Consider the following 24,109-nt stretch of genomic DNA (forward strand, 5'->3'; position numbering starts at 1 on the left):
TTCAGTAATCATCAAATCCACATTTAAAAAAAGACTTGCCTGTGACTGAAACTAATCATTTCGTAATGAACACGTTTCACTCAAAAGAATTCTTCGAAAATATTCCGAGCATGTGAAATGAAAGGATAAACATGCCTGACAAGGCAAAGAACTTACAAAGCAGTATTCCGGGTTCTGCAGACCGGGACTCGTCCTCGCCCTCCGTGGCCCAGATAAGGCGCGCGCATGCGGCCAGCCGGCAGCTGCGATTGCCGGACACTTAAGATTATATATGAGGTGTATATATCGAAGGTTTGTCAGCTCTTCCAGGCCATAAAAGCCACTTAAATGATACCACGTGCTTCGCGAGCACCATTCACAGGGCCTGCTCGGGGGGGGGGGCAATTGGCATATCTAACCTTGTAAACTTTAAAATACCCTAAAAAGAAGAGACTGGTGGGGCGGGGGGGGGGATTCAATACATTGCCGACGTATAGGCCACATGAGGCCCGAGAGAGCGCCCGCATGCATGCAGGCAAAGAAAGCGGAGCGCGAGTCTCTTCTTCTCAGCACCGAGGACGTTTTCTGAGGAGTCAGGAGGTGAGTCCATTCCATTTAAGCCAATAGGGCCACTGTGCCTTTTTTTTTTTAAATATATAATATATATATATATATATATATATATATATATAACAAGTTAACCGGACATGGACAGTGTCACCATATGGTGTCTCGTAAAACGACAGCCTCGGTGCAGGAAAGCAGACTTTTGCCTCCGCGTTGTTGTTTGGGGAGGGGCTGTATTATCGCAGGCGAGGGCTTCCCTTCCTTCTCCTGGCAAAACAGGAAACTGTCTGTCTGGAAACGGGAGGCAATAAAGTTTTATGGGGGCCTTAAACTTCACAGCGCGTTTGTCACTCGCTGAAAGAGTGCGGTGGCTTCCGAAGCGCATTCCAAAATTGCAACTGTTTTCAACTGTTCCCTAATGTGTTCAATTATTTCATTATAGGCCTCAACCTTGTCAAATGTCATGAAAACCCACCACGTAATGACTGTAAACCCATAATAAATACGCTGAGCGCATGTGATCACTTTATTGGTCACAGTCAACAATGGAGCGTTCAATGATGCTATTTATTTACGAGGCTACAAATTCTACAAAGGTGCCTTTTTTTTTTTTTTTTTTTTTTGCACAGTATCACAGTATCATCACATATACAGTTTTCTTGGGTTACACACATGAATTCAGTCATTTTCAAAGACACGTCACCGAACGCACCAAATACAACATGTTACATGGAGAAATGTTTGTTTGTTTGTTTCTTTGTTTGTTTGTTTGCTTGTTTTTTCCCCCCCTTTGGTATGTGAACCCAACCGTCCACCTTTTCATCCCAATTAAGAACGCGAATGATCGGGCCCACGGCAACTCGGCGGAGCCTCTTGTCCCCCGCAAGTGGGCTTATTATCGCCGCACAAGCCAGCAAATTCATTTAGCAATGGAAACCAATTGATCAGAGTGAGCGATAGTCAATACGTTGGATCCCAAACTGCAACGAGTGACACGTAATTGGTGATGAAGAGCCGCGAGGCCGTGTCATGATGTCATTGCTCCCCGCAGTTCATCCGGAGGTCAGACAGCTCTTCGCGTGCCGTGCCGTGCCGAGCCGTGCCGTGCCGTGCCGTGCCGAGCCGAAGCCACCCTACGCTTTTCCCTTATTCCTTCGCTTTGATCTTTGAGTCCTTCTTCCATTTCATCCTTCGGTTCTGGAACCATATCTTGATCTGCCTCTCGTTCAGGCACAGCGTGTGCGCGATCTCGATGCGCCTGCGGCGGCTCAGGTAGCGGTTGAAGTGGAACTCCTTCTCCAGCTCCAGAGTCTGGTAGCGGGTGTAGCTGGTCCTGGAGCGCTTGCCTTCCGATTCTGCCGCAGCGCAATGAGCAGTTAGCAAATCCCGTAGCAACGCATGCAGTTCAAAAGAAAGGACAATTGCACATTTTGGGGGGAATCAATTCCAAATGTACTTGAATTTCCAGCCAAAGCTTCCTCAATCATCTTATAGGATACGATGCACGCATACAATCGAAGAAGATGAAATACAAAAAAAAAAAAAAAGACACTATTTCTTAGTTTGGATTGACGTGGATAAACAATGTGGCATATTTTTAGCGTAGCACTCACACTGGGAGCTCTGTCTCTCGAGGAAGACGCTCAGAAACGTGCTATTATATCAACGAGCTACATCGACAGTAATCATGGAATCTCACTCTTGGTATCGTGCGTTGTGTCGATTGCGGGGAGGTGAACGGCGAAATAAATGAAATGTATTTATTTTGCTCTAGGGCGAAAAAGTATGATGTCAATCGACATTTTACTCGGACAGACGAATGGTCAAATTGAAGGAATGCTGGCCTTGGCCTCAACCTAACTGCATCGGGCCAAAATATAACAAAATGAAAAGTGTTAAATAGACCTTTCCCGAGATATATCGTCCTGTTTCGCGCTTTTAAATAGACCGCTGGATCTTTGGAAGCCTCCCTTCGGCGTGCTACCTGCCTGGAGGCATGTTTGCATTTGAAGTAAGACCAAAACAAAAAAAAAGCGCTTGCAGTCAAAGTGGACCACTGTCCATCTGCAGCCTGCAGCCGACTTGTGGGAAAAAAAAGAGTGCATGCCTATTCAGATCTTTTCGAGGTGAAAAGTTCACGCGAGGGTCAGGTCATTGGTGTTTCCCAGAGTTCAATTTAAGGCTAAAGCTTCACACACACACACACACACACACACACAAATACACAGGCTGATAATGTAAAGCATGTATGCTGTACTGGGAGGAATATAAAAGAAGCCATCAAGAAAATAATACTTAAGAGATGAATCTGTGATATTATTTGATCATTTTGTCACAGTTTGATCCTCTGGTCCAATTACTGCACCATAAATCAGCCCTCGGATCACCTCTTCGCCGTAATAGAGCAGGTTTACGAGCAATGGATGCCTTTGTCATAAAATTTATGACCGCGAGTTTTTATTATTTCCTGCGTTTGGCCTATAAAACTCACGAGGGAAAGTGGACCGCTCGAAAAGAAGTGGAGCAGCCTGAAAGAGGGAATGACAAGAGAGACCAAGTTTACCGTGGCTCATGTGCAGTTTGGTCATCCACGGATAAATCTGTGGTCCACGCTGCTGGCTGCCGTTGGCGGTCCGTGACCCCGTTTGCGCGTTTTCCGCACTTCTGGCGCTCTCCTGGCTCCGGTTGCCGCCTGACTTGACGCCCCTTTCCGGGGCCGCAAGCAGCGTGGAGCCGCCGCCGCCGCCGTCGCAGAGGAGCCCTCCCGAGTCTTGCGCGGCCGGGCCGGAGTGCATGTGAGGCGCGGGTGGGAGCGGAGGCTCCGGGCCGCCTCTCAGGCTCGTTTGCATCTCGTCCAGTAGAAGCGAGCCGGTGGGGACCGGGCGCGTAAATACGGCGCTCCCGTTGACGCCTCCGTGGCACAGGCTGGACGCGCGCCCCGCCACGCCGAAGCCAAACATTGGAGAACTTGTCTCGCCCGCTCGCCTCACGTTGCAGCTGTCAACATAGGAGCTCATTTTCCAAATCTATTTACACTTTTAGCGCCGAGATTCTTGCTGGATAGACGTCGCTCTTATTCTCTGATTTGTGTTGATCATTGCTTTTCTTGGTAGGCGCGTTTGGAAGAGGGGGGGGGGGGGGGGGGGGAAATCAGCCTCTCTTTAAAAAAAAAAAAACAATCCGGGATTTATAGGTGGAGTAGCCTTTGGTATCTTCTTTTTTTTTTTTTTTTTTTTTTTTTTTTAAATCCTTGATCCGATGCGCGCTGCCCAAATATGGCCTATTTGTGTGGGATCACGTGCGCATGTTGGCCAGTCATAAATTGGCGTTGATACTCAATGGGGATATTGATGAATAGCAAAAACGTGTCCAGTAAACTTTGAGCTGCTGTTGGGGAACAGGGCGAGAGCCTTTCGCGAACAAAATGGCAGCACAGTAGGACAAGAGCGTCATCTGGCGTTTGGAATGGGGCAAGACGGTCGCGGACGGACGCGCGCGTGTGCGTGCTCGCAAGCCACACTCACTTTTCTCATAATAAATCATTACAACAATTCCAATTGCAAATTTAAAAAAAAACAAGAAGGATGATAGCAATAACAAAAGTTTTGTTCTATATTATATAAACGTTATATTATTATTTTCAAGAAAGCATTGCCAAAAGAGTTTTAGTTTAAAACATTAAGTTGACGTCCATAAGAATTTTTTTTTTTTTTTTTTTTTAATGTTATAAAGTCCATCATGTGTTTGTGCCAAAGTGTGACCAAATTAAGCCCAATAACTTATTTTAAACCCCCCCCCCCCCGCCCCCAAACTCACCACGCTCATGTAATGATGCTCCCATACAAGATACACACCTCACAAATGCCAAAGTTTTACAAATATTTTATTCCATGATACACCACGATGACAAAACGTGAACTCTCCAATTCAAAAAATACAAATAAAATACCGACGTGTACATATATATTTCACAAGTAATTGTGTCAATGAGTCCCAAAAAAAAAAAAAAAAAAAAAAAAAGGTAAAGGGGTTTAAGCGCAATTCGGTGTGATGTGTTGTCTATTAAAGCAACTAAATGCACATATACATCCTTGAAAGGATTTGCATAATATCATGTTAGTCTGATCAGCCAATAAACAGCATATATTTATACATGTGTTTATGTGCGTGTGTACTACAGTCTATTTGTGCAACTCGAGTTTTTGCAAGAGCTATGTATATATATATATATATATATATATATATATATATATATATATTCAAGTAGTAAATTCCACTGACCAAATTAAGGGTCCAATTCCTTCCTTCCGTGGAATGTCGAGACTAACTTAATACTGTATTTGGTGAGCAGAGACTTCACAGTGATGCATTCATTGTCTGCGTGTGGGATAAATAGTTTATACTGGCACTGGAAATAATGTAGGAATTAATACTTTGTTGTTGTTTTCTTTTTTTTTTTTATTCTTATTATTTGCACAGTACAAGTGTGACACTGACATGGTAAAAAAAAAATAATAATAATAATAATGATACAATAACAACATATGAGTGATCCAGAGTCACAGGGTTCAGAATGTGGCTGAAATGATTGGGATTTGTTTTTTGTTTTGTTTTGTTTTGTTTTTTTTGTGTTTTTTTTTTAAGGCTCACCACCTCCGTGATATGATAAACACGAGGAGGGGGAGCCATCATGCAGTGTCGTCCCTTTCAGCTCCATCTTTAGGTAGTAATGTTGGGGTTGTATTTTCCATCTCCCGGGGAACTATTCCTTCTTTTTCTTGTCCTCGTCCTCCTTGTCTTCTTTCACCGCGCCCCCACTGCCTTCCTCCTCTTGCGTGGCCGCCGTGGACTCCCCCGCGACCACCGCGGACGTCAGGTTGCTCTCCTTCTTCCACTTCATGCGCCGGTTCTGGAACCAGATCTTGATCTGGCGCTCGGTCAGGCAGAGCGCGTTGGCGATCTCGATGCGTCTGCGCCGGGTCAGGTAGCGGTTGAAGTGGAACTCCTTCTCCAGCTCGAGGGTTTGGTAGCGGGAGTAGATCTGACGTCCCCTGCGCCTGTCTGTCCCGTAGCCCACTCCTGCTGAGGTACAAAGTCGCCCAGTCAATATGGATTTTTTTTTTTTCTGTAATTGTGTTTTTTTTTTTTTTTTTTTTTGTGGTGGTGGTGGTAGGGTGGCGGGGGTGGGGGGTTGCATGAGAGGTGCATGCATTCAAAGTTGTCAATGACTCCGACGTTATCTTTGCCTCGTCGTATGAATAAATAAAAAGGTGTCCAAGAGTTTTTGTTATTTTTTTTTTTCCTGTGCCTGCCTGTCCCGGTGATAGCTGAACGAAAGCTGTTTGTTTGCACATGCAAAATAAAGGCCCCCGTCTACAAGCCAAGGAGATACAGTCATGTTTTATGGGGGCCATAAAAAGTAGCTTACTCTCTTGGTGAGACATATCGTAAAACGGGCCCATTTCCCTAATTTATTTGCTGCTAGTAAAAACTCACCGCTGTGTGAGTTCATGCGCTGCATCCACGGGTAGATCGGGATGTTGCTCTTCTGCTCCTGGGCCGCCCTGCTCTGCTCCAAAGTGTAGTCTTGGCCAATGTGGCTCTGTGTGCTGTTGAGTCCCATGTTTGTTTGCCTGCAGCTGGGCAGCACGTCCTTGTCCTGCAGGAACACGTTTGAGCCATAGTCGTACTGAGCCCGGCCGGAGCCGAACACCACGTTATCTTGAGGGGAGTAGAAAGGTGCGTATATCCGATGGTTCTGGCTCACAGCGGCGCCGTACGACGAGAAATGTCGGACTGTGTCATAGGTGCTGGAGTTGATGGGCACGTTGGGCAAAACCTCTTGGCCGCCGGATAAATGGCAGGAGAGCGACGGGTTCGCGAAATAAGAATTCATACCTTGCCTCGTAACCCTCTTCTCCAACTCTCCCCACTTCTTTATCGCTCTCTTTTCAATCTCCCTTCCCAGTAAATCTCCCTCCCGCGTGTGTCAGCCAACCACACCTTTCTGCGAGCTCTTCTTCTCTTTTTTTTTTGGGCCGCGTCCCCCGATACCACCTCCACTACGCGTGCCTCCCCGCTACTTGGACGATTCAATATTATTAATTTGGAATCTCCGGTTAAGACGCACAAAGCCGAGTGTTATAGCCGAGGCTTGGCTCGCTCGGAGACAATATGACCAAGTCAGCTGACCCGGCTCCACCAATGGCGGGGCGGGACTGCGGGAGAAACTGTAGCTCGCAGCCGAGAGCTGCATGAGCATTAGTGCAAAATGCCGATCAACGGTGGAAGTGACACACAACCGTGCCGAGACGCGAGGAAGGAGCTGTTTACTCCAATAAAAGCTCGCTCCCAAGCACGCTTGACACCGATGACATTCGAACGGCGGTGGCACATTTTGCATTTCGATCCCCGCCGAGTCACGTCCCCGACACTCATTGAGGATATTGTCTATTCATACCGCAATCAGTGCGAATAGTAATGACGTCTGATATTGCTATATACACGATTCCCCCTGGAAATATGTTGAAACGTACACACAAATGCCTTTTGTATTTTTTTTTGGGGAAGAGGAATATCACAGATTCAAATGGGCGTTTCATATTTATCCAAACCAATATTCAGGACTTTCTCGCGTAGCGTCAGGGTTTGCACGAAGCGATGAAATTGTTTGACTTGTGAGCAATTTTCAAAGCTTTTTTTTTGCAGTGAACGGGGGGAGGTGGTAAGAATGCGTTTATGGTCTCTCTTATGTGGGGGGTGGGTGGGGGGCAATAAAACAAGTGACGTTCCCCGGCTCACCATCAACTATCTCTGCAGCAAAGGCAAAGCAGCCTGAAGCAGAAAGTACAAAAAAAAAAAAAAAGTACTTTAATGAACATTTCTGACGCTCTTTTAAAAAAAAAAATAAAAATAGATAAACACACACACACACACACACACACACACACACACTCCGTCTGCAGACATAAATACTCCACACACATGCGACCAGCGTCCAGGTATAACTTTTAAACACTCCGTGTGTGGAGTTCAAATACGATCAAGTTTTGTGCGCATTCCTGTGACACGCACCGTGGAAGGGAGCAGGCAAACCGCTGATGATCTGAGCGACAAATAATGGCTCTGGAAATTGCTTTTGAGGCACACCACCAACGCGCAAAACTTGAGCGATTGTCTTTGAGCGCAGTGTCATTTGTTCGACTCCAAACGGATATTATAATTGCTGTCTGCGTTTTTTTGTTTTTTTTCCCCCTGCCTTGATAAATTGGGTGCGAGTGAATTTAAAGTGATTTTTATTTTATTTAATGTTTTTTTTTTTTAATGTAGCTGATCAGCAGCGGAACATAATCCCCAAAACCTGCAAATCAAATTGCAATAATCACTTATCAACAGGTCCTATTGGAAAAATGAATCAGCGAGAGTTGTTGAAACGTGCATTCGCCCGCTGCGGGTGTTAGTGCACCTCATTGATTTGTTGAGTATCTTGTGCAACGTTGTTTGCTCTGTTGTTCGGGAGCCTCAATGGGCCACAAAAGAGACAACAAAGACGAGGAAGTGACTTGCCATAAACGTCCTTTCCCTTCACCTTATTCGCGGCCATATGTGACCATCCCGCATTTGCAGCAAATGTTTGCAGGAAGCACGTCCGCAGCGTATTTTTTTAGATCATCAAGTCCACGTGAAATGTCAATTATAGTATAAACACTCCAAAAATACGTTTTTGATGTGTACTTATTTCTAACAGTTGCTTAATTTAAAAAAAAAACAAAAATGGTGTGTGTATAATTCATAAACAGTGTTCTTTGGACAAATGAAATTGTTCTTTTAATATCCGCAGCACCTCCGAGCCGCCGCCAAATAGCAAACAGCAAAGTTTCGGCAATGTGGGGACTGAGGCTGGAATGCGGCCGAGTTTGTGGCACTGTGCACAATTCCAAAGGTCATTCTTTCCCTCATGTTTGAGTGTTTTATTGCGGCCCATCAGGCGCATCACATGGGCGGCTTTGGGCTGCACGAAAGCAGCCTTTTGGTCCATTTGGACGCCATCTTTTGGCGGGGAACATTTTCACAAAAGAAAAGAAAACAAACCCCCCCCCCCCCCCAAAAAAAAAAAAAAAAAAAAAAAACATTTCCTGGACGAAAAGGACGACTGGAAATAGCTTCTAACAAACACAATTGCAATTGATTCACTTATGAATAGATTTCCGTCTTCTTCTTCTTTTATTATGATTATTAGCAGTAGTACAATTATTATTATTATTATTATTATTATTATCTGTTTTTCCAATCTAAAGCTTAAATCAAACCAACAGCTAGCTGCGTCTATTTGAAACGGCTGCGTTTCCACACACACCCCCCCCCCCTTTTTTTTTTTCTTTTTTTTTTTTTTTTTAACTGAACGTAACACACTGTTAGTTAAACGGCAACTGTACAATTTCAACATTATTTGTCCTGATTAAAACGCAGCCATGCAGTTTAAGGCTGGTCAGCTCTGATGTTTCTCCCCCCCCCCCCCTCCCCCTTCCCCCTAACCCTTACTAATAAGGACTAATTCCCTTTGTAACCATGTAAAGCCATCTATAGGCACTTTACCGTCGCAGTCTGGCCCAATTACGCCCGGAAGTGTTCGACTTTATGCTCGTTATGCACTCAGGAAGCCAGTGCCCAGCGAGCGGCATGCTGATCCACACGTCATAAATTAGGACCATTAGTGGGCAAAAACTTTTTGCCCTGTCGGGAGTTCTAAATGTGGTGAGGGGGACAGATGTCTGACTTCAATGGACCTTATTTAACAGCACAAAACATTGAGGCTTTCTCCGTTTTTACTCCAAACTGACCGGCACTGTAAATGAAAATATATTCAAATGGACTATTTGCTTCTCTTTGCAGGCACAGAAGTGGACTATTATAGTCTCGCGAGGGGACAACAAACGACTCGCGACGAGAACTCATGAGGATTCGAAAAGGCTTCGACGAGCAGGATTTGACAAGAAGGATATTTTCCATGGAACAGTATAAGACGATTGGGAATTTTCCACATGGGGAAAACACTAAAATATAGTTAAAGCACACAATTATATTTTAAGAAAAAAAATATATATATATATATATATAAAACGCTGCTTTGAAATACACACATATCCGGACATGTTATGTGCTTTTCAGTCACACTTTGTGCAGTGCGTGTAAATTGGTTTGAATCTTAAAGTAAGGACCAAAGGCATCATTCTGAAGGCCAATTCACACACACACACACACACACACGGTGCAGCTGTTACCCGCACGTGTATGCTGGGATTTATTTTTTATTTTTTTGGTCGACTTCCGTCAGGGGAAAAAAAAAAGCTGGAATGTGTTTGATGGCAATTTTTTTGTTGTATGCCTTTTAGTCAGCAGCTCCTCGGCACTACACACATTTGGCGCAGCTGTGATTAGAATTCCTAATGTCAGTGAGTATGAAGGAAAATAAATCATGTTGTGCAACCTCCCGTCAAGGTGTGTCAGTGAATCTCTCATACATGCCGTGACGTCCATTGCAACGTCACAAAATAGAGCTCCTTCAACAATGAGTATTAGGAAACCAGACTTGGCAGCAGACACACACACACACACACACAAGCGCGCACGCGCGCGCAGCCACGCGCGCACACACAAACACGCACAACTGGGTCAGCTGACATCCGCAGTGAAGCAGCAAGCCGCACTCTCAACAACGACGCCACAACAGCCGCCCCGCCCCGCCCACTTCCACATGCAACGCTGCCGGTCGCTAGGGGGCACTGTGGGCAACTGCCACAATGTCAGCGCCTGGGTAATCTTGTCTGCGTGTGCGCGTGCGCGCGACTGTGATACACAGCAGCCTGTTGGCAGACACTTGAATGCAACAACAACAACTTCATGACGTCACATCACTCCACCGTACCAGTAACAATGGCAGGATGTCTACGTAAAAAAAAAAAAAGAAGAAGAAGAAGAAGAAGAAGAAACTAAGCGAATCAGGCTAATTGATAGCAGCGCAGTGGGTGTTGCACATTCAAACGCAAAGCCGTAGTGGCCGTGGGAAAGCCCACTCAGGTGCTAGCGCCGCTCTGGCGTGGAAACTCAAACAGGTCAGGTCACCACACACACACACGCACGCGCGAACACGAACCCACGCACCTTGCTATGATCTCACACGCATCTGCATCGTCCGCGAGGCCACGCGCGGCATCCAAACGCGAGCAGAGAGAGAGGAGAAATGCAGAAATGCGCGGTCCTACCTGAGCAGCGCCTCCGCGGGGGCTCCACCGGCGCTCCATCTTAGCTGCCCACGCATGCAGCCTATGAGGATGCAGCGTGGGAAAGTCCATTTTTCGCAGCTCCTTTTTCTTCCCTCTTCCGGAGGGAGAACCGTTACAGGCTGGCTTGCTGTAAGACGCGGAGGCTGCTCTCACGATCGGAAGTCGGCGAATAGGACGGGATCGAGCGTCGAAACGGGGGCACGCGTTCGGGTCCATCTTGTAGTCGAGAAAAAGGAAGGTTTTACACGACGGCAGCCTGCTCTGCTGCTGATTCAAAGGAACGAGCAGGGAATAGACAACAGCATAAAGTTCATGTTCATAGAGCGTGAGCCACGTGGCTCGCTGGGGCCAATCACAGCGAGCTGTGAGTCGTAAACTTTTATTACTCAGCTGTAAATTTCTCCCTTTAACAACCAGGAATGTTTGCACCCATCTTTGCCATTCCCCCTTTTTTTTTCCGAATGCAGAAAATATTCAAAATGGGGGGGAAAGGGGGGGGGATACCCGCAAAAGACGGAGCTCGGATGCTAAGATTTGTCCACATGTTGACAAAGTATGGAGGTACGTCGATGAAGAGGACAGGTCCCCTAGTGGACACGCTGCATCATAAGGATCGTGAAAGAGTCACTTCGAAGAGGACACGCATCGGAAATCAACCATTTGCGTCACGATGGGCGAACGTGCACGCGAATTAGAGGCCTCCCGCGTCTTCATTCACACGACGAAAGGCGTCCAATCAAGAGCGTGCTCTGCCTTATCAATTGATTTGAAAACTCTCTCTCTCTCTCTCTCTCTATATATATATATATTTTTTTTTTTTTTCTTCTTCTTGTGAAATGAAACAAAGGGCAGCCAGGATGGCGGACCAGACAACACCTGACACAGCAGAATTCATATGCAAGACTTTCTTCAACAGGAAAATGGAGAGATAACACATTTAACTGGGGGGGGGTGAGGGGGAAGAGGAAAAAGCAACCTACTTTCTGAACCCACAACATAAATAAGCATCGAATTCCAAGTGAAAGACGCAAAATAACGACGGAGGGGAACAAAGACGGCAATTCAACACATTCAATTCAGCAAGTAGCAAATGTGTTCAAGAATACAGATTGTGACGACACGCAGCCATAAATGCATCAAGGAGCTTCTCTAATTTGGACGATCAAATGAATAGCTTTGTACCCACTCGGAGGTTGATCTGTGTTCGGTCCCTGCAGGCCGTCATTTGCGCAAGAACGACATCCAGCGCGCAGCCACAAAAGACACCCCCCCCCCCAAAAAAAAAAAAAATACGCCTTTACACCACCAATAAAGTTTACAGCAGGTACACTAAACTTTAGTGCTGATGCCAGCCTTCTGGTGAAAACACGCACACTGTGTGCAGACTTGCGTGTGCGGAAGAAATCTGGTCACGCACGAAATGGAGACAAAATGAAGGCATGCAAAAAAAAAAAAACACAAAACAAAAAAAAGTGACTATGGGAAAAGGAAAAAGACACACACACACACACACACACAAAACAAAAAAAAGCTCCATTTAGCAGACTCTGTTCTATAAGTTGGACATGGGGGTGAACACTCAAGTCAAGAGGTTATTGGATGGAAGATATTTTTGGGAACAGAAAAATGGACAAAAGCCAATTTCGGTTACATTGGTTTCGTTCGACACTCAACTCAACACACAGTAGACATCATTTCATTTCACATCATTTCATTTCATTTCATTTCATTTGCTGGAAGGTGAAACTTAAGAAACCAACTCAACGGACAAATACTAAACAATATATTTTAACTTGCGTTAGCTTTTGTAATACAATCCCTAAATTGAGGTTCTAGCGTTTATACTCAGTCTAATCTGAGGAAATCATATTTTAAAAATGATGTATGTGGGTAATTAGAAGAAAGGGCAACACACGTTTTTGATCCAAGGTAAATTATTTATGGTGCAATATTTTTTGCTTGCCCCACACTTAAATGAAATAATACAATGGAAATACAATATTTGTGTATAGCATTCAACCAGAAGTTGATCTAATGAAGCCCATCATAAAAAAAAACGTTTTAGCCTTGACGATTTTCGTAAACATTAAAACACAACAAGCATGCCAAGTATATTATGTGCCAGTGTGACGTTTGCGTTCGAACCACTGATATGTCCCAAACATTTCGCAAATTCCAATTTTTTTTTTTTGCAACCATGAAGGCGGTTGTGCCTTTCGGCCTGACGCGCGCTGAAAATTCTGCCGCCGCGCACCGCACTCGCTCCATTCGAAAGCCTCGGCATTGTTCGCAACGCAGCGGATGTTTGGTTCAGAGAAAAACACAAACACAAATGTATCAATCCCAAGATTCATTTAAAAAAAATAAAATAAAATGCTCCCGAAAGAGAAGAAGTTTTTTATGATCTTATTATGAAAGGGATTCATCAAATAGCGGAAGGATATTTGGACAGGATACACGCTGTGAATCGCATACAAATGGCAAAGTCAAGTATTTTTCTAACGCAGGTTATTTGTTATGACTCTATGTGTTTTATTATTTCATTCATTTATTTATTTTGTTAAACCAGGTTAAAAAAAAAAAAACAATCTCTCTGCCGTCATGGTCAAATATTGTGGGTCATCTGATGGGGGTATTCTAAGGGCTATTTCGGAGAAAACAATAAAAACAAACGTGATCTGTTATGAGGAAGGGAGCCTAAGGCGTTCTTCATACATACATTTGAATGCGTGTGCGTGCGTGCGTGCGTGCGCGCGCGCGCGTATGATAGAGAGGGATTCACTTGGAGGCTGCGTTCCAAAAAAAGAAAAAAGAAATCAGGGAGAAATGATTGTGAGCCATCATCTTTTTATTTGTGACTTTACATCAACAATGGCGTCTTTCACAGGAGCAACACCAGGAAACGAGCATAATTGTTAACATCAATATATAACAAGACGTACATAAAGGTTATATTCAGTGCAAAAAATAATAATAATAATAATAAATCATAATAATGAAAAATTTTTAAAAAAACAAACAAAAGCTACTCTATTTCACCAGCACGTTCAAATCAAAAAGAAACTCGCTGTAATTGTTTCAGGTATACGCCCAGTCAATGTGCGTTCGATAGGCAGTTTTAGTTGTTGGGGAAACAGTTTGTTATTCTTCCAGAGCCGCGCCACCATCTCGAGTGGAACTGTGGATTCTGCACGAGGCATCGTGGCTCGGAAGTTTAGGTAGTGCCCGCTATATATACACACATATATATACATATATGTATATATATATATATATATATATATATATATCAAAGAAAAAGAAAAACATCTCTTAATTGCTTTGCTTGGCTTCGAGCTAATTGTCTTCCCAAGACTCAAATAATTGTCTTCAACAAGTATTGGGTAAATGCTACATACATAATATAGAAAGAAGATTGTTGTGTGTGTGTGTGTGTGTGTGTGTGTGTATATATATAACACTTTCAAATGAAAAACCGTCTGAAATCTCTATTATTCCGAAATCTCTATTGCAATTATCCCCAGGTTTAGGTAGCATCAAAGGATTTCAAACGATTGCAATTCCCTGGTCCTCCTCCAGAATTCACGCGCGTGAGGAGCTCGTGGCTGTTTTGACGCCATTCATGTGGAAACGGTAACAATGACAATAATCATAATAATTAGCATAACAACAAAAGTGGGTTGTTTGTACAAACTGCTGCGATGACGACTTGAACACTCCACTAAAAGTGGTCTCCTCTTTTTTTGTGTGTGTGTGTGTGTGTGTGTGTGTATTTACAGATCGCATCGTGGTTGTCTACTGATTGTGATGCAGTTGTCCCCCCCCCCCCCCCCCAAAAAAAAAATAGCTAGGCCCAGTTTCTAATCATTTAACATGCATTTTGTTTCTTTTTTTTTATTTTTTTTGCAAGGGCAGCAGTTGTAATATATCAAACAAAACGTAGCCTCTACTTTTTTCCTTTTTTTTGTTGTTTTTTGTAAAGAAAATGAGCATTCCCTTTTGGCCGACCGAGGAGTAATGTGCCTATTGATGACAGGAATATTGCTGGGATTCCTGTTCCCACTTGACAAAATGAAAGGGTGGTCATAAAGATGACGCGCTTGCGATGAGACCTTTCTCTCGTTTTTTTTTTTTTTTCTTTCTCTTTTTCAGCCATATAACCATAAAAAGGACCATAAAATCACTCCTTGGTCTCCTCTCTCTCTTCCGCTTCCTTCTCTTCCCCCTCTTCCCCTTCACCGTCCTCGTTGCCCTCCTCCTCGGCCTCGGCCTCTCCCCTCTGACCCGGAAACTTGTCCTTGTTGTTCTCCTTTTTCCACTTCATCCGCCGGTTCTGGAACCAGATCTTCACCTGTCGCTCGGTCAGGCTCAGGGCGTGCGACACCTCGATCCTCCTCTTGCGGGTCAGGTAAGGGTTGAAGAGGAACTCCTTCTCCAGTTCCAGAGTCTGGTAGCGGCTGTAGGTTTGCCTGCCGTTGCGCCGCCCTGGGGCTTGGGGGGGGGCGGGGGGGCAGGTTGGGAGTGGGGGGGGGGGGGGGGGGAAATAAAGCCAGAGAATGAAAGCTTAGCTGTACCCAATGTGACGAAAAGTACCAATAAAGCGAATGAATGAAGCCCCAATTCAAATGTGGACTGTCCTTTTTTCTTGGAGCATAATTTCACTTACGCGTTGCGTGTGTGTGTTTTGCGTCGCTTTCATTTTGGGGATCCAAGTAAAGCAGGCCTACATGTACAGTATTAGTACGAGTATTATGAACAAACCCCCCAAAAAAGAAGAAGAAGCCCTCATGTGTTCATTGGGTCAAATGATCCCTTCCCAAATACGAGTGTGACGTGTTTCAACTGTGAGTCTGCGCTGCATTGTGAAATATGCGATGAGAACAAAGTAATTGGCTGTCATGCTACACTATCGGCAAACGTGAGCTGCTCGGACATGTGCTGCACTGCGGTGCCGCCTCTACATGTTGTCGGTATGATTTGCCTGTACACACACACACACACACGCGCGCGCGCGCCCGCACACACACACAGAGCAGAATAATATTCGATGATAATAGTAGTAATGCAGACTCTCACCGTGGGGTCTCATCCATGGGAACATAAGGCTGGGAGAGGAGCTTTGATTCAAGTGGCCTTGTCCTTCTCCGGGGTTCGAGCCTCCCGACGATTTACAGTCCGGGTACTGCGCGAGGCTCGCCTCTTGCTGGCTGCCGTAAAGCGTTTGCCTCGGCAGCGCTTCGTATCCGTAAAATTTGCCCGCGTCGCCGTGGCACGCCAGGGCGCACGGGTTCTGCTGGTATCCCGGGTTGGAGATGCCCGTGGTGCCGTGGTGGAAAAAGTCCTGCACATGGTGGGACGGGTGCTGGAAGCCCGGCGCGCTCGCTCCGGGTCCGTAGACCAGCGTGTGGCTGCGGGCGACGCTCTGTGGGAACCTGCAGTCGTAGTAAGTTGGCTCCAGGGACTCGCCGCCTTTGTACTTGGAGAAAAGAGGGTTGACAAAATAGGAGCTCATGTTTGTTTTTGCATCCAGCGGTGCGCCTCTCTCTCTCTCTCTCTCTCTCTCTCTCTCTCTCTCTCGTTCCCTCTTTCTCGCGCTCTCTCGCTCGCACGGCCGTGAAAGATCTCCGTGAGGGTGATGGCAGCCTTTTGTTTGGGGTCCCGACTCGCACACGGCGCGCACACACAGGCAGACAGATCAAACCGGAACTGGAGGAACGCTGCCCCTTTGGACAATCCACCGCAGCAGCTCACTCTTTCTCATCGGATCTCTGTCGCCGCCGCCGCTGCTGCCGCCGCTGCTGCTGCTCCGGCTTGCTGTCGTTTTTCTCCCCCGGCTTTTTTTGTTTTTTTTGCAGGCTCAAGTCCGGCTCATGGCATGTGTGCGTCTTATCTAAACTTAAAGATTGGCGTGCTCCACCGGCGCAGTCACAGACGCTGCGTGCTCTCGGTTTTTTTTTCCTCCTTTTTTTTTTTTTAGCTTCCCACCCCCACCGCAGGCGCCCCCTCCTCCCCTGTCCTTCCCCTCCCTCCCTTCCCCATCCCCTTCATCTTTTCCATAGCGGTCAGACATGCACGGGGCCCTATACGGAAAGAGTATATGCACACCTTGAGAGGAGTTGCCTATAATCATCGCTCTATATGTGATCACCTCTTCAGTAGACTGACATTTTAAAACAGAATACTGCACAAAGGGAGGATCTCCCTAAATAAATTCAAGGTGCACCAGCTCATCATGGCCCATTAAGGATAAAATGGCATTTTAGCGTTATACTTGACCTCCACCGGGCCCTTTGGACTGAGCAACGATAACAATCACAATAACAATGTCCATAAGCGACAGTCAATAAGGAACAACGAAGACAGCAACCAAACAAAAGCACAACGAGTCGGTGATGCAATAAGACGACCAAAAAAATCAAACAGTGCAACGCAACACGCCAGAAACGACAACAACAGACAAGACAACAACACAATTCAGAGGCTCCACGAAACGGCGCACTAAGAATACACAAAGTAACAATAACGCAAGAAGCCCAAAAAGCCAACTGTAGGACCCTAACAATCACTGAAGCGATACATACGAATACGTTCATACACTCGAACAACAACAACAACAACAACACGAAAGAAGCACCGGTAAATGAAGTTGTTGAAGAATACACACGCTGCTGTGCCATCGAGTGAAGGGGGGCCCACGCGGGGCAGCGCACACTTGCGCCCTGCGCTGTAAAACACCGACACACGCAAATATAAACACGACCTATGAATAGTAGGTGCCACTCAATGACCCCGTAAAAGCCACCGAGGATAAATCTCCTCGCGTGGAAGAGTTCATAAAATTTTACACTGGATGTTTAGCCGCAATCAGCACTCGCGTTGGGCTCTGTGCCTTCACTCTTTCCCAATATGCCAGTGTGCTTTTGTGTGTGTGCGTGTGTGTGTGTGTGTGTGGGGGGGGGGGGGGGGGGGCCCACTAACGTTTTATGCACATCGTCGTAAAATATGAAAGGCGCGTTGTGCGAATTTATAGACCTTTCACACTCTATAAATATGCAGATTGCCAATCACCGCTGCTAGCGCACGCACGCGCGCGCGCACGCGCGGGACACACACGCACACAAGCACACGCAGGTGTTACGATCAGGTCGTTATTATTAATGTTATTATTATTAGTATTATTATTAGTAGTAGTAGTAGTATTAGTTAAGCCGGTTCTATTGAAGGGCATTTGTGCACTATAAACAGATTTCTCATTTTTGGAGTCCTATTTAGAAATATTGACGATTTAATTTTTCCGGGTTCCATTCTTTTTTTTTTTTCCAGCATTTTTTTCGAATTGATAGATTTATTTTCGGGTCGACGTGTTTTCGAGGCCAGAAAAACAACATTGTCTTCCTCAATGCAAATATTGCTATATTATCAAAGTCGTTTGGAAAAACGGGTTGTCTTTCAATTGCTCTATAAATCCGGTGCCGTTCCTAATTGCGAGGAGATCGTTCAAGAATGACACATGGATATCGCGTTGGAAAGCAGCCGCCGAATGTCGCATAAAGACGTATTTCGATCATGTTCGGACAGCAATCCTCTCCGTGTATTCCTGCTTTTGGCGTCCTCCCTGACCATGGCTGTCATTTTGTCCTCCTTTCATTTTACAAGACAAGCCGCAAAGAGAACTCGGACGCCGTGCACGTCCACAGCGCGGACCAACAGCGCCATCTAGCGCCCGCGCGGCCGCCTGCACTTAACAACCTGCCTTGAGTTCACCGATCAGAAAACTTCTATGGCGGAGACCACAAAATGACCCCATTTGTTCTAATCACCTCAGTACGTCGCCATTTTACTTGAATGAAGCAACATGATTTTCCAAATATGATCCACATTTGAATCTTAGTGTTGTTGTTGTTGTTGTTGTTGTTTTTGTGTGTGTGACGCATTTAGGCCTCGTTATTTGCTCCGTGGTCTATTCTTCAACTGCCCGTCTAATGGTTGCCTAAAAGAACACACACATATGATGAAGTGCAAGTGAGGGAGGGGGGGCATTGCAGCTGGTCGCTGAGAAGGGGGTTGTGGTTGTGATGGGGGGGGGGGGGGGGGGGGGGTCTAGGTTCCACTGAAGGTGCGCATGGCTCCTTTGAACGAGTCCTGCAGCTCCGTCCATTAAAACCATAAAGTCATTTAGGCCAGACGTCTAGCCAGTCGTTCGAGTTTGCTTTGTTGGTCTGCATTTGAGACAAACAAGCGAGCTCCAGCGTGGGGTTGTAAAAAGGGGCTCCCTCTTTTGTTTGTTTGTTTGTTTGTTTGTTTGTTTGTTTGTGTGCGTATGCACAGGATTGGGCTTTGGAAATGGGCGCAGCATCCTGTCTTTATTGTTCACCACTACAAAACGGCAATTTAGCTCCTATGTAAGGCGGGAAGCAAATGCGACGCTCACTGTCACATTCGAGGTGCCGTCGTATCAAACTAAAATAAGAATAATCATAATAATCGTCATGAATAAATAGACTACAGCCCCTTTCAGCGACAAATGGTGTTGGAAATGTGCAGGGGGGGGGGGGGGGGGGAACGAATTCTGGGAAATGTCTAAATTGCATGCGGACGTTTGTCATTGCTCGTGCAAATGTTGTGTGGCACATTCACGACACTTTATGCCGTAAACGAGAGCTCAGTGAAATAGTTACAGCAGTCCTATTATAAGATAACCTCATTGGAGCTTTGAGCAAAAAAAGTACTCGACAACTTTGTGGTTAGCAGACTTGTAATAGTGAGCAGCAATATTTAAATCGTGGCTAAAGCTGCAACCCCCCCCCATTAGCAGCATTTGTGGCCCTTTTATTTGCACAATGTGGGCATTTCGCAGCACACACACATTAACCCATTTTTCCAGACACTTCAACTGAAACTTTCACGTGAAGGTAAAATATATTTCTCGATTTCCAGGCACGCGCGTGCAGACATGCTATCGGTGCATGTGCACGCGCACGTCAAATTCACAATCAACACAGAACGCCATTGTTTTTTGGGTGCTCATGTTTATATTTGCAGATCTCTATCTACAATCTACATTTAAATTCGCACAGGTTATTACAGTCCAATACACAACAACTATCACAAAAAAAAAAAAACACACACAAAAAAAAAATAATAATACAAACAAGACAGACAATCGCAGATCTTTTGATCTGGTACAAAATAGTACACCTGCACGTGTGAAACATAGAAGGATTGCAAGTAAGTATTACACGTCCACATTTTACTTGAATACTTGAATAATGTCCCTTCCAAAAAAAAACAATGTTTTTCAATGAGACATGTTGAATTCGCTTTTTGTTTTGAATGACAAGGACACATAATTGCGTAGAAAAATAACAAGCATCAAACAGTCTCTAAAATGAGCAAATGATAAATATAAAGAGAGAGAGAGAGAGAGAGAGAGGGTCTGGCTCCATGGGTGCTGTCTATATAGTGGTTCGGATCGTGACAGTTGGGGCTTTGGCGACATTATTTGGCCTTGCTGTCGCTCTTCTCTTTGTTCATTTTCTTCATCTTCATTCGCCGGTTCTGGAACCAGATTTTGACCTGCCTCTCGGTCAGGTTGAGGACCCGGGCCACCTCATAGCGGCGGTCCCTGGTGAGGTACATATTGAACAAGAACTCCTTCTCCAGTTCGAGAGTCTGGTACTTTGTGTAAGGGCACCGCTTCTTCCTGGTGGAGCGCGCGTGGATCCAGTTGGCCACCGGGTTGTCTGTGAAGAAAAACAAATATGATATTTACAATCATGCAACGCTGCGTCGCGTGCGCTCGTAATGTCATTTGAATTCCAAAGTCCTTCTGTGCATGCGCCGATTTGCTCCCGAGTCCCCTTTAACTTGTGCGTAACACCATCGTAAAATGCTCAATGCGCTTATTCGCTTTATTAGCCCATAAAGTAGCCCACAGTTCAAAGCTTTTAGCAGGTCCTCGGCGAAACTCATCCAGTGACATTCCTCAAGTTGCACGGATGAGTCTTGTCAAATGTCTTTTTTTTTTTTTTATTGAAAAAAAAAAAAAGAAATGTTAACGCTTCATCTTCCAATAATTAGCATTGCTTGGAATCATTTTGTTGAGTGTAAAAAAAAATACAAAATACTGGGCTCTTTTTGTTTTGTTTTTTGTTTTCTTCCCCCCTTTCAATAATGTTGGGCCTAAAATGGCTGCAAGATGTGTTCACCGAGCAGTACCCCCCCAAAAAAAATACAGGGAGCATTTTCTCTCCAATCCAATTTCAAAAAGAAGAGTGCATTCGTATGATTGCCCCGCTGCAAAATTCGCCATCTTCCTGCGGCTCTTGCACAGAGCATGTTTACAACCCCGTGAGGTTTTTATAGCCCCAGTATTATTAGCCCAGGAGCGTTTGTCTTTTATAGTTCCTAACGCTATAGAGCCAGTAGAAAGGGGGGGTGGGGGGGGGTGGGGGGCGAGTGTATAATTCGACTTTATGGACGACGTTCTTCCAAGCAGCAAAACGCCAATCTGGCCGTAAAAGGAGCTTGAACTTACTCGGATCGAGCTCTGGCTTCTCCTCTTTATGCTTCCCCGCAGCCAGCAGCTCGGATTCCGGTGACGGCAGACTCTGCAGCGTCCTGTCCCGCATGTCCGACGATGAGCAGTACAGATAATCCGTGTAGGTCCGCCCGGTGCTCCCGAGGCAGTCGCCGGCTCTGTGCTCGGGGAAGTGCCTGCCGTTGCCCGGGTAGCCGTGGAAAGGCACCGCGCCCGAGATGGGCTCCAGCCATGAGCGCACGTAGCGCGAGTCTGTGCCCAAGTGAGCCTGGTGGCTGTACGGATGGTACACCACCGACGACTGCGAGGGTGCCCACGAGGTGGGGAACACCGCCGGTTTGGGGGCGAAGCTACACGACGGATAGTCTCCGCAGTCCGGGACGAGGGACGTGGGACGTGGACCGGAAGGGTGTGAGGCGGGCGCCGAGAAGCGAGTCGCGGCCGCCGCCGCCGCCGCCGCCGCCGCCGCAGCCGCCGCCGCCGCGAAGACCTCGTCGGTGTCGTGGCTGATCAGGGAGTCCACATAATAATTGCTTATGGCCCCCGTGGTCGACATGTCGAAGCTTCCCAGACTCCTTTACATGCATCCGATTATTATATGGAGTGTATGTGTACTTTTTTTGATCTGGCCATAGAACAATCAAGGCAGGTAATTATTTCTCCGGGCTCCGCCGCCTCCGATTGGCTGCCCCCGCGTCACGTGACTGCATTTACCCCACAAAAATTGTACGGCGGATCAATGCGCCATTTCCCGCGGGATAGCCTTGCGCTTCCACCCGAATTCGGAACATTCCCTCGCGGCGGCGGACGTCTTGAGAGGCACAACCCCAACTGTTGTGTCTGCTGGGCTTTTTGCGGCTCGGATTGAATGTGGCGTGGGAGTGCTACTGGAGGATCTGTGTACAGTCGCAGTGCAGATGTACATGCGCGCACTGCGTCTGAAACTGAGCCCGGCACTATTTGACGATGTCATCAATCTCTGTCTGTCTGGCTGGCTGGGGGAAAAAAAAAAAAAAAAAAAAAAAAAAAACAACAAAAAATCCTCTATGGCTTGCTGTGCTCCTGCAGTGGATAATATTGCAACTTGAACATGTTTCTTCGCACAAACATCCCCCGCTTTTTTTAAGTCGCAATTGCGACACGTGGTTTAATTTCTTTACAAGGAGAACGGTGTTGCTGTAAACAGACGGGAGAAATTCTCACGGCAGACACGGGACGTGCACAATCAAGTTTGCGTCGTTTTGCAACGACATTTCCTAAAACGGGGATCCGGGGAAATCATAGGGGAGAAGAGGGTCCCGACATCGTTGCTAGGCAGCCGACTCGTGTGGCAATATTCCACATTGTGGCCGTTCATGTTTTCATGTCTGTCAATAAATTTTAACGACGACCATTTGATTGTTCATAAACGTGTCGTTAATAAGCCAGCATCCCAGTCACTCTCTTGACATCAAACGGACGCCACTACATACTTATGCGCGCGCGCGCGCGCACGCACATACACGCACACAAAAGGCCGAAGACATTGCAGCTCAAAAAGAAGGTAAAATGGTTCGTTGGATGTGAAAAAAAAAAACCCCAAAACCAACAACAACTTCTCAGAAGGGGATCATGTTAATTTGGCTGCTTGATGCTGCAATAAACTGTCGCTTGGCGGGACCCGCAACAATATTGGCTTGGGAAGCGAACACGCTGCAATTACACTTACGGTGTCATTAAGTTTCATTTTAGCATTTCGTCTCACAGTTTAAAATGGACTTTCAGTCGGTGCATGCGCGGGTTCTGCTTGTGCATGCAAGGGCTTCGGGTTGGACCCCAAAGTGCTTTTTTTTTTTTTTTTTTTTTTTCTAAAACAACATTATTTTGTGCTAGGATGCGCCTGATAGAGTTCGGGGAGAGGGAGGGGGGCGGTTGGGGTCGCGGGGGGGGGGGGGGGGTTGCTGTTTTTCTTTTCTTTTCTTTTTTTCAGTCCACACAAGCTGAATACTTCTGCACGCAAATCAGATTTCATTTCAAGCATGTGCATTGAAGTTCATTGCATCCTCCAAAACGAACCGCGAGAATTCTGTTCACCTCATTTTCAACTGGGCACACACACACAAAAAAAAGAGGCAAATATTCAAATATCCAATGAGCCCAGAAGGACAAATAATGTCATTTAATAATCGTCTTGTGTATTTTGCATTTGGTGTTGCTGTGTGTGTTACAAAGTTCAGATTCAAGCATGAAATGTAAAAAGACCAGACAGCATGGCTGAGAGTACAAGTGAAGTCAAATGTTTAACCAGATGTATGCACTATAAATTCTCTCTAACTTCAATAGGTCGAACTTTCAAGGTTTTTTGTTTTTTTTTGGTTGTTTTTTTTTCTTTTTCTTTTTCAGGTTGAAGGTCTTCGTCTGTTTATTCTGCTGCTGTCATTTCAACTCGGTGGAAAGTGTTCACTGCTCATGTGATATGTGCACATAGGAGCGTGTAATTACACTCCTTCCTATTGTTTTGTGGCTACGTCTGCCTCTAATTTCAACAGCATATTATATAATATTGCACTTACCTTTGGGATTGTCTGCAATTCGATCACTAATACGGCATCATTTCGTATCATATCAAACGTGGAGTGAAATAAGCAGTATTTATGTCAAATATTCAAGATGACGTTCCATATGCAAATGTGTTCCCCGACGAAGCGCTTCGCATGTTTCGCATCCCGCTCAAGCCTGATGCTCAATATTAAACGCATCT

The 24,109-nt window shown here is 45.7% G+C and overlaps 4 protein-coding genes and 1 long non-coding RNA gene across 7 annotated transcripts in view; all 5 read right to left on the reverse strand.

Moving 5' to 3' along the window:
* LOC133478231 (uncharacterized) overlaps positions 1 to 10,928 on the reverse strand; it is a 38,335-nt gene extending 27,407 nt beyond the window's left edge. The window contains exon 1 of one of the 2 annotated variants that reach the window (XR_009788631.1): positions 10,809 to 10,928. This is a non-coding gene — a long non-coding RNA (uncharacterized LOC133478231). The remainder of the gene's footprint in view (positions 1 to 10,808) is intronic. The other variant, XR_009788632.1, reaches the window with a different exon arrangement.
* hoxc5a (homeobox C5a) lies at positions 1,054 to 3,668 on the reverse strand. The gene is made up of 2 exons (XM_061774028.1): positions 3,110 to 3,668; positions 1,054 to 1,901 (listed from the first exon to the last, which is right to left on the reverse strand). The coding sequence occupies exons 1-2, from the start codon at positions 3,561 to 3,563 to the stop codon at positions 1,693 to 1,695; spliced, it is 663 nt and encodes a 220-aa protein (XP_061630012.1). The 5' UTR covers positions 3,564 to 3,668; the 3' UTR covers positions 1,054 to 1,692.
* hoxc6a (homeobox C6a) lies at positions 4,235 to 8,649 on the reverse strand. Of its 2 annotated transcripts, none has more exons than XM_061774017.1 (2): positions 6,043 to 8,649; positions 4,235 to 5,625 (listed from the first exon to the last, which is right to left on the reverse strand). In XM_061774017.1, exons 1-2 carry the CDS (start codon positions 6,440 to 6,442, stop codon positions 5,309 to 5,311), a joined length of 717 nt encoding a protein of 238 aa, XP_061630001.1. In that variant the 5' UTR covers positions 6,443 to 8,649; the 3' UTR covers positions 4,235 to 5,308. The 2 variants fall into 2 exon arrangements, with proteins under 2 accessions (XP_061630001.1, XP_061629992.1); XM_061774008.1 differs by having other exon boundaries at positions 4,235 to 5,628; positions 6,043 to 8,648.
* Positions 10,929 to 13,659: 2,731 nt separating the features above from the next.
* On the reverse strand, positions 13,660 to 16,793 carry hoxc8a (homeobox C8a). The gene is made up of 2 exons (XM_061773954.1): positions 15,906 to 16,793; positions 13,660 to 15,320 (listed from the first exon to the last, which is right to left on the reverse strand). Exons 1-2 carry the CDS (start codon positions 16,339 to 16,341, stop codon positions 15,010 to 15,012), a joined length of 747 nt encoding a protein of 248 aa, XP_061629938.1. The 5' UTR covers positions 16,342 to 16,793; the 3' UTR covers positions 13,660 to 15,009.
* Positions 16,794 to 19,838: 3,045 nt separating this feature from the next.
* Positions 19,839 to 22,121, reverse strand: hoxc9a (homeobox C9a). The gene is made up of 2 exons (XM_061773993.1): positions 21,367 to 22,121; positions 19,839 to 20,572 (listed from the first exon to the last, which is right to left on the reverse strand). Exons 1-2 carry the CDS (start codon positions 21,923 to 21,925, stop codon positions 20,328 to 20,330), a joined length of 804 nt encoding a protein of 267 aa, XP_061629977.1. The 5' UTR covers positions 21,926 to 22,121; the 3' UTR covers positions 19,839 to 20,327.
* Positions 22,122 to 24,109: the final 1,988 nt, after the last annotated feature.

Source organism: Phyllopteryx taeniolatus, chromosome 1 (assembly GCF_024500385.1).
Source record: "Phyllopteryx taeniolatus isolate TA_2022b chromosome 1, UOR_Ptae_1.2, whole genome shotgun sequence".
In the NCBI taxonomy this organism is placed as follows: Eukaryota; Metazoa; Chordata; class Actinopteri; order Syngnathiformes; family Syngnathidae; genus Phyllopteryx; species Phyllopteryx taeniolatus.

What these genes read in the sequence shown, in the direction of transcription:
- hoxc5a (XM_061774028.1), bottom strand. Translation starts at nt 3,563, where the DNA reads ATGAGCTCCTATGTTGACAGCTGCAACGTGAGGCGAGCGGGCGAGACA. An exon ending in CAAACTGCACATGAGCCACG is followed by an intron (nt 1,902 to 3,109) that starts GTAAACTTGGTC and finishes GCGCTGCGGCAG; the next exon opens with AATCGGAAGGCAAGCGCTCC.
- hoxc6a (XM_061774008.1), bottom strand. Translation starts at nt 6,442, where the DNA reads ATGAATTCTTATTTCGCGAACCCGTCGCTCTCCTGCCATTTATCCGGC. An exon ending in GCGCATGAACTCACACAGCG is followed by an intron (nt 5,629 to 6,042) that starts GTGAGTTTTTAC and finishes TTTGTACCTCAG; the next exon opens with CAGGAGTGGGCTACGGGACA.
- hoxc8a (XM_061773954.1), bottom strand. Translation starts at nt 16,341, where the DNA reads ATGAGCTCCTATTTTGTCAACCCTCTTTTCTCCAAGTACAAAGGCGGC. An exon ending in CCCATGGATGAGACCCCACG is followed by an intron (nt 15,321 to 15,905) that starts GTGAGAGTCTGC and finishes CCCCCCCCCAAG; the next exon opens with CCCCAGGGCGGCGCAACGGC.
- hoxc9a (XM_061773993.1), bottom strand. Translation starts at nt 21,925, where the DNA reads ATGTCGACCACGGGGGCCATAAGCAATTATTATGTGGACTCCCTGATC. An exon ending in GAAGCCAGAGCTCGATCCGA is followed by an intron (nt 20,573 to 21,366) that starts GTAAGTTCAAGC and finishes TTTTCTTCACAG; the next exon opens with ACAACCCGGTGGCCAACTGG.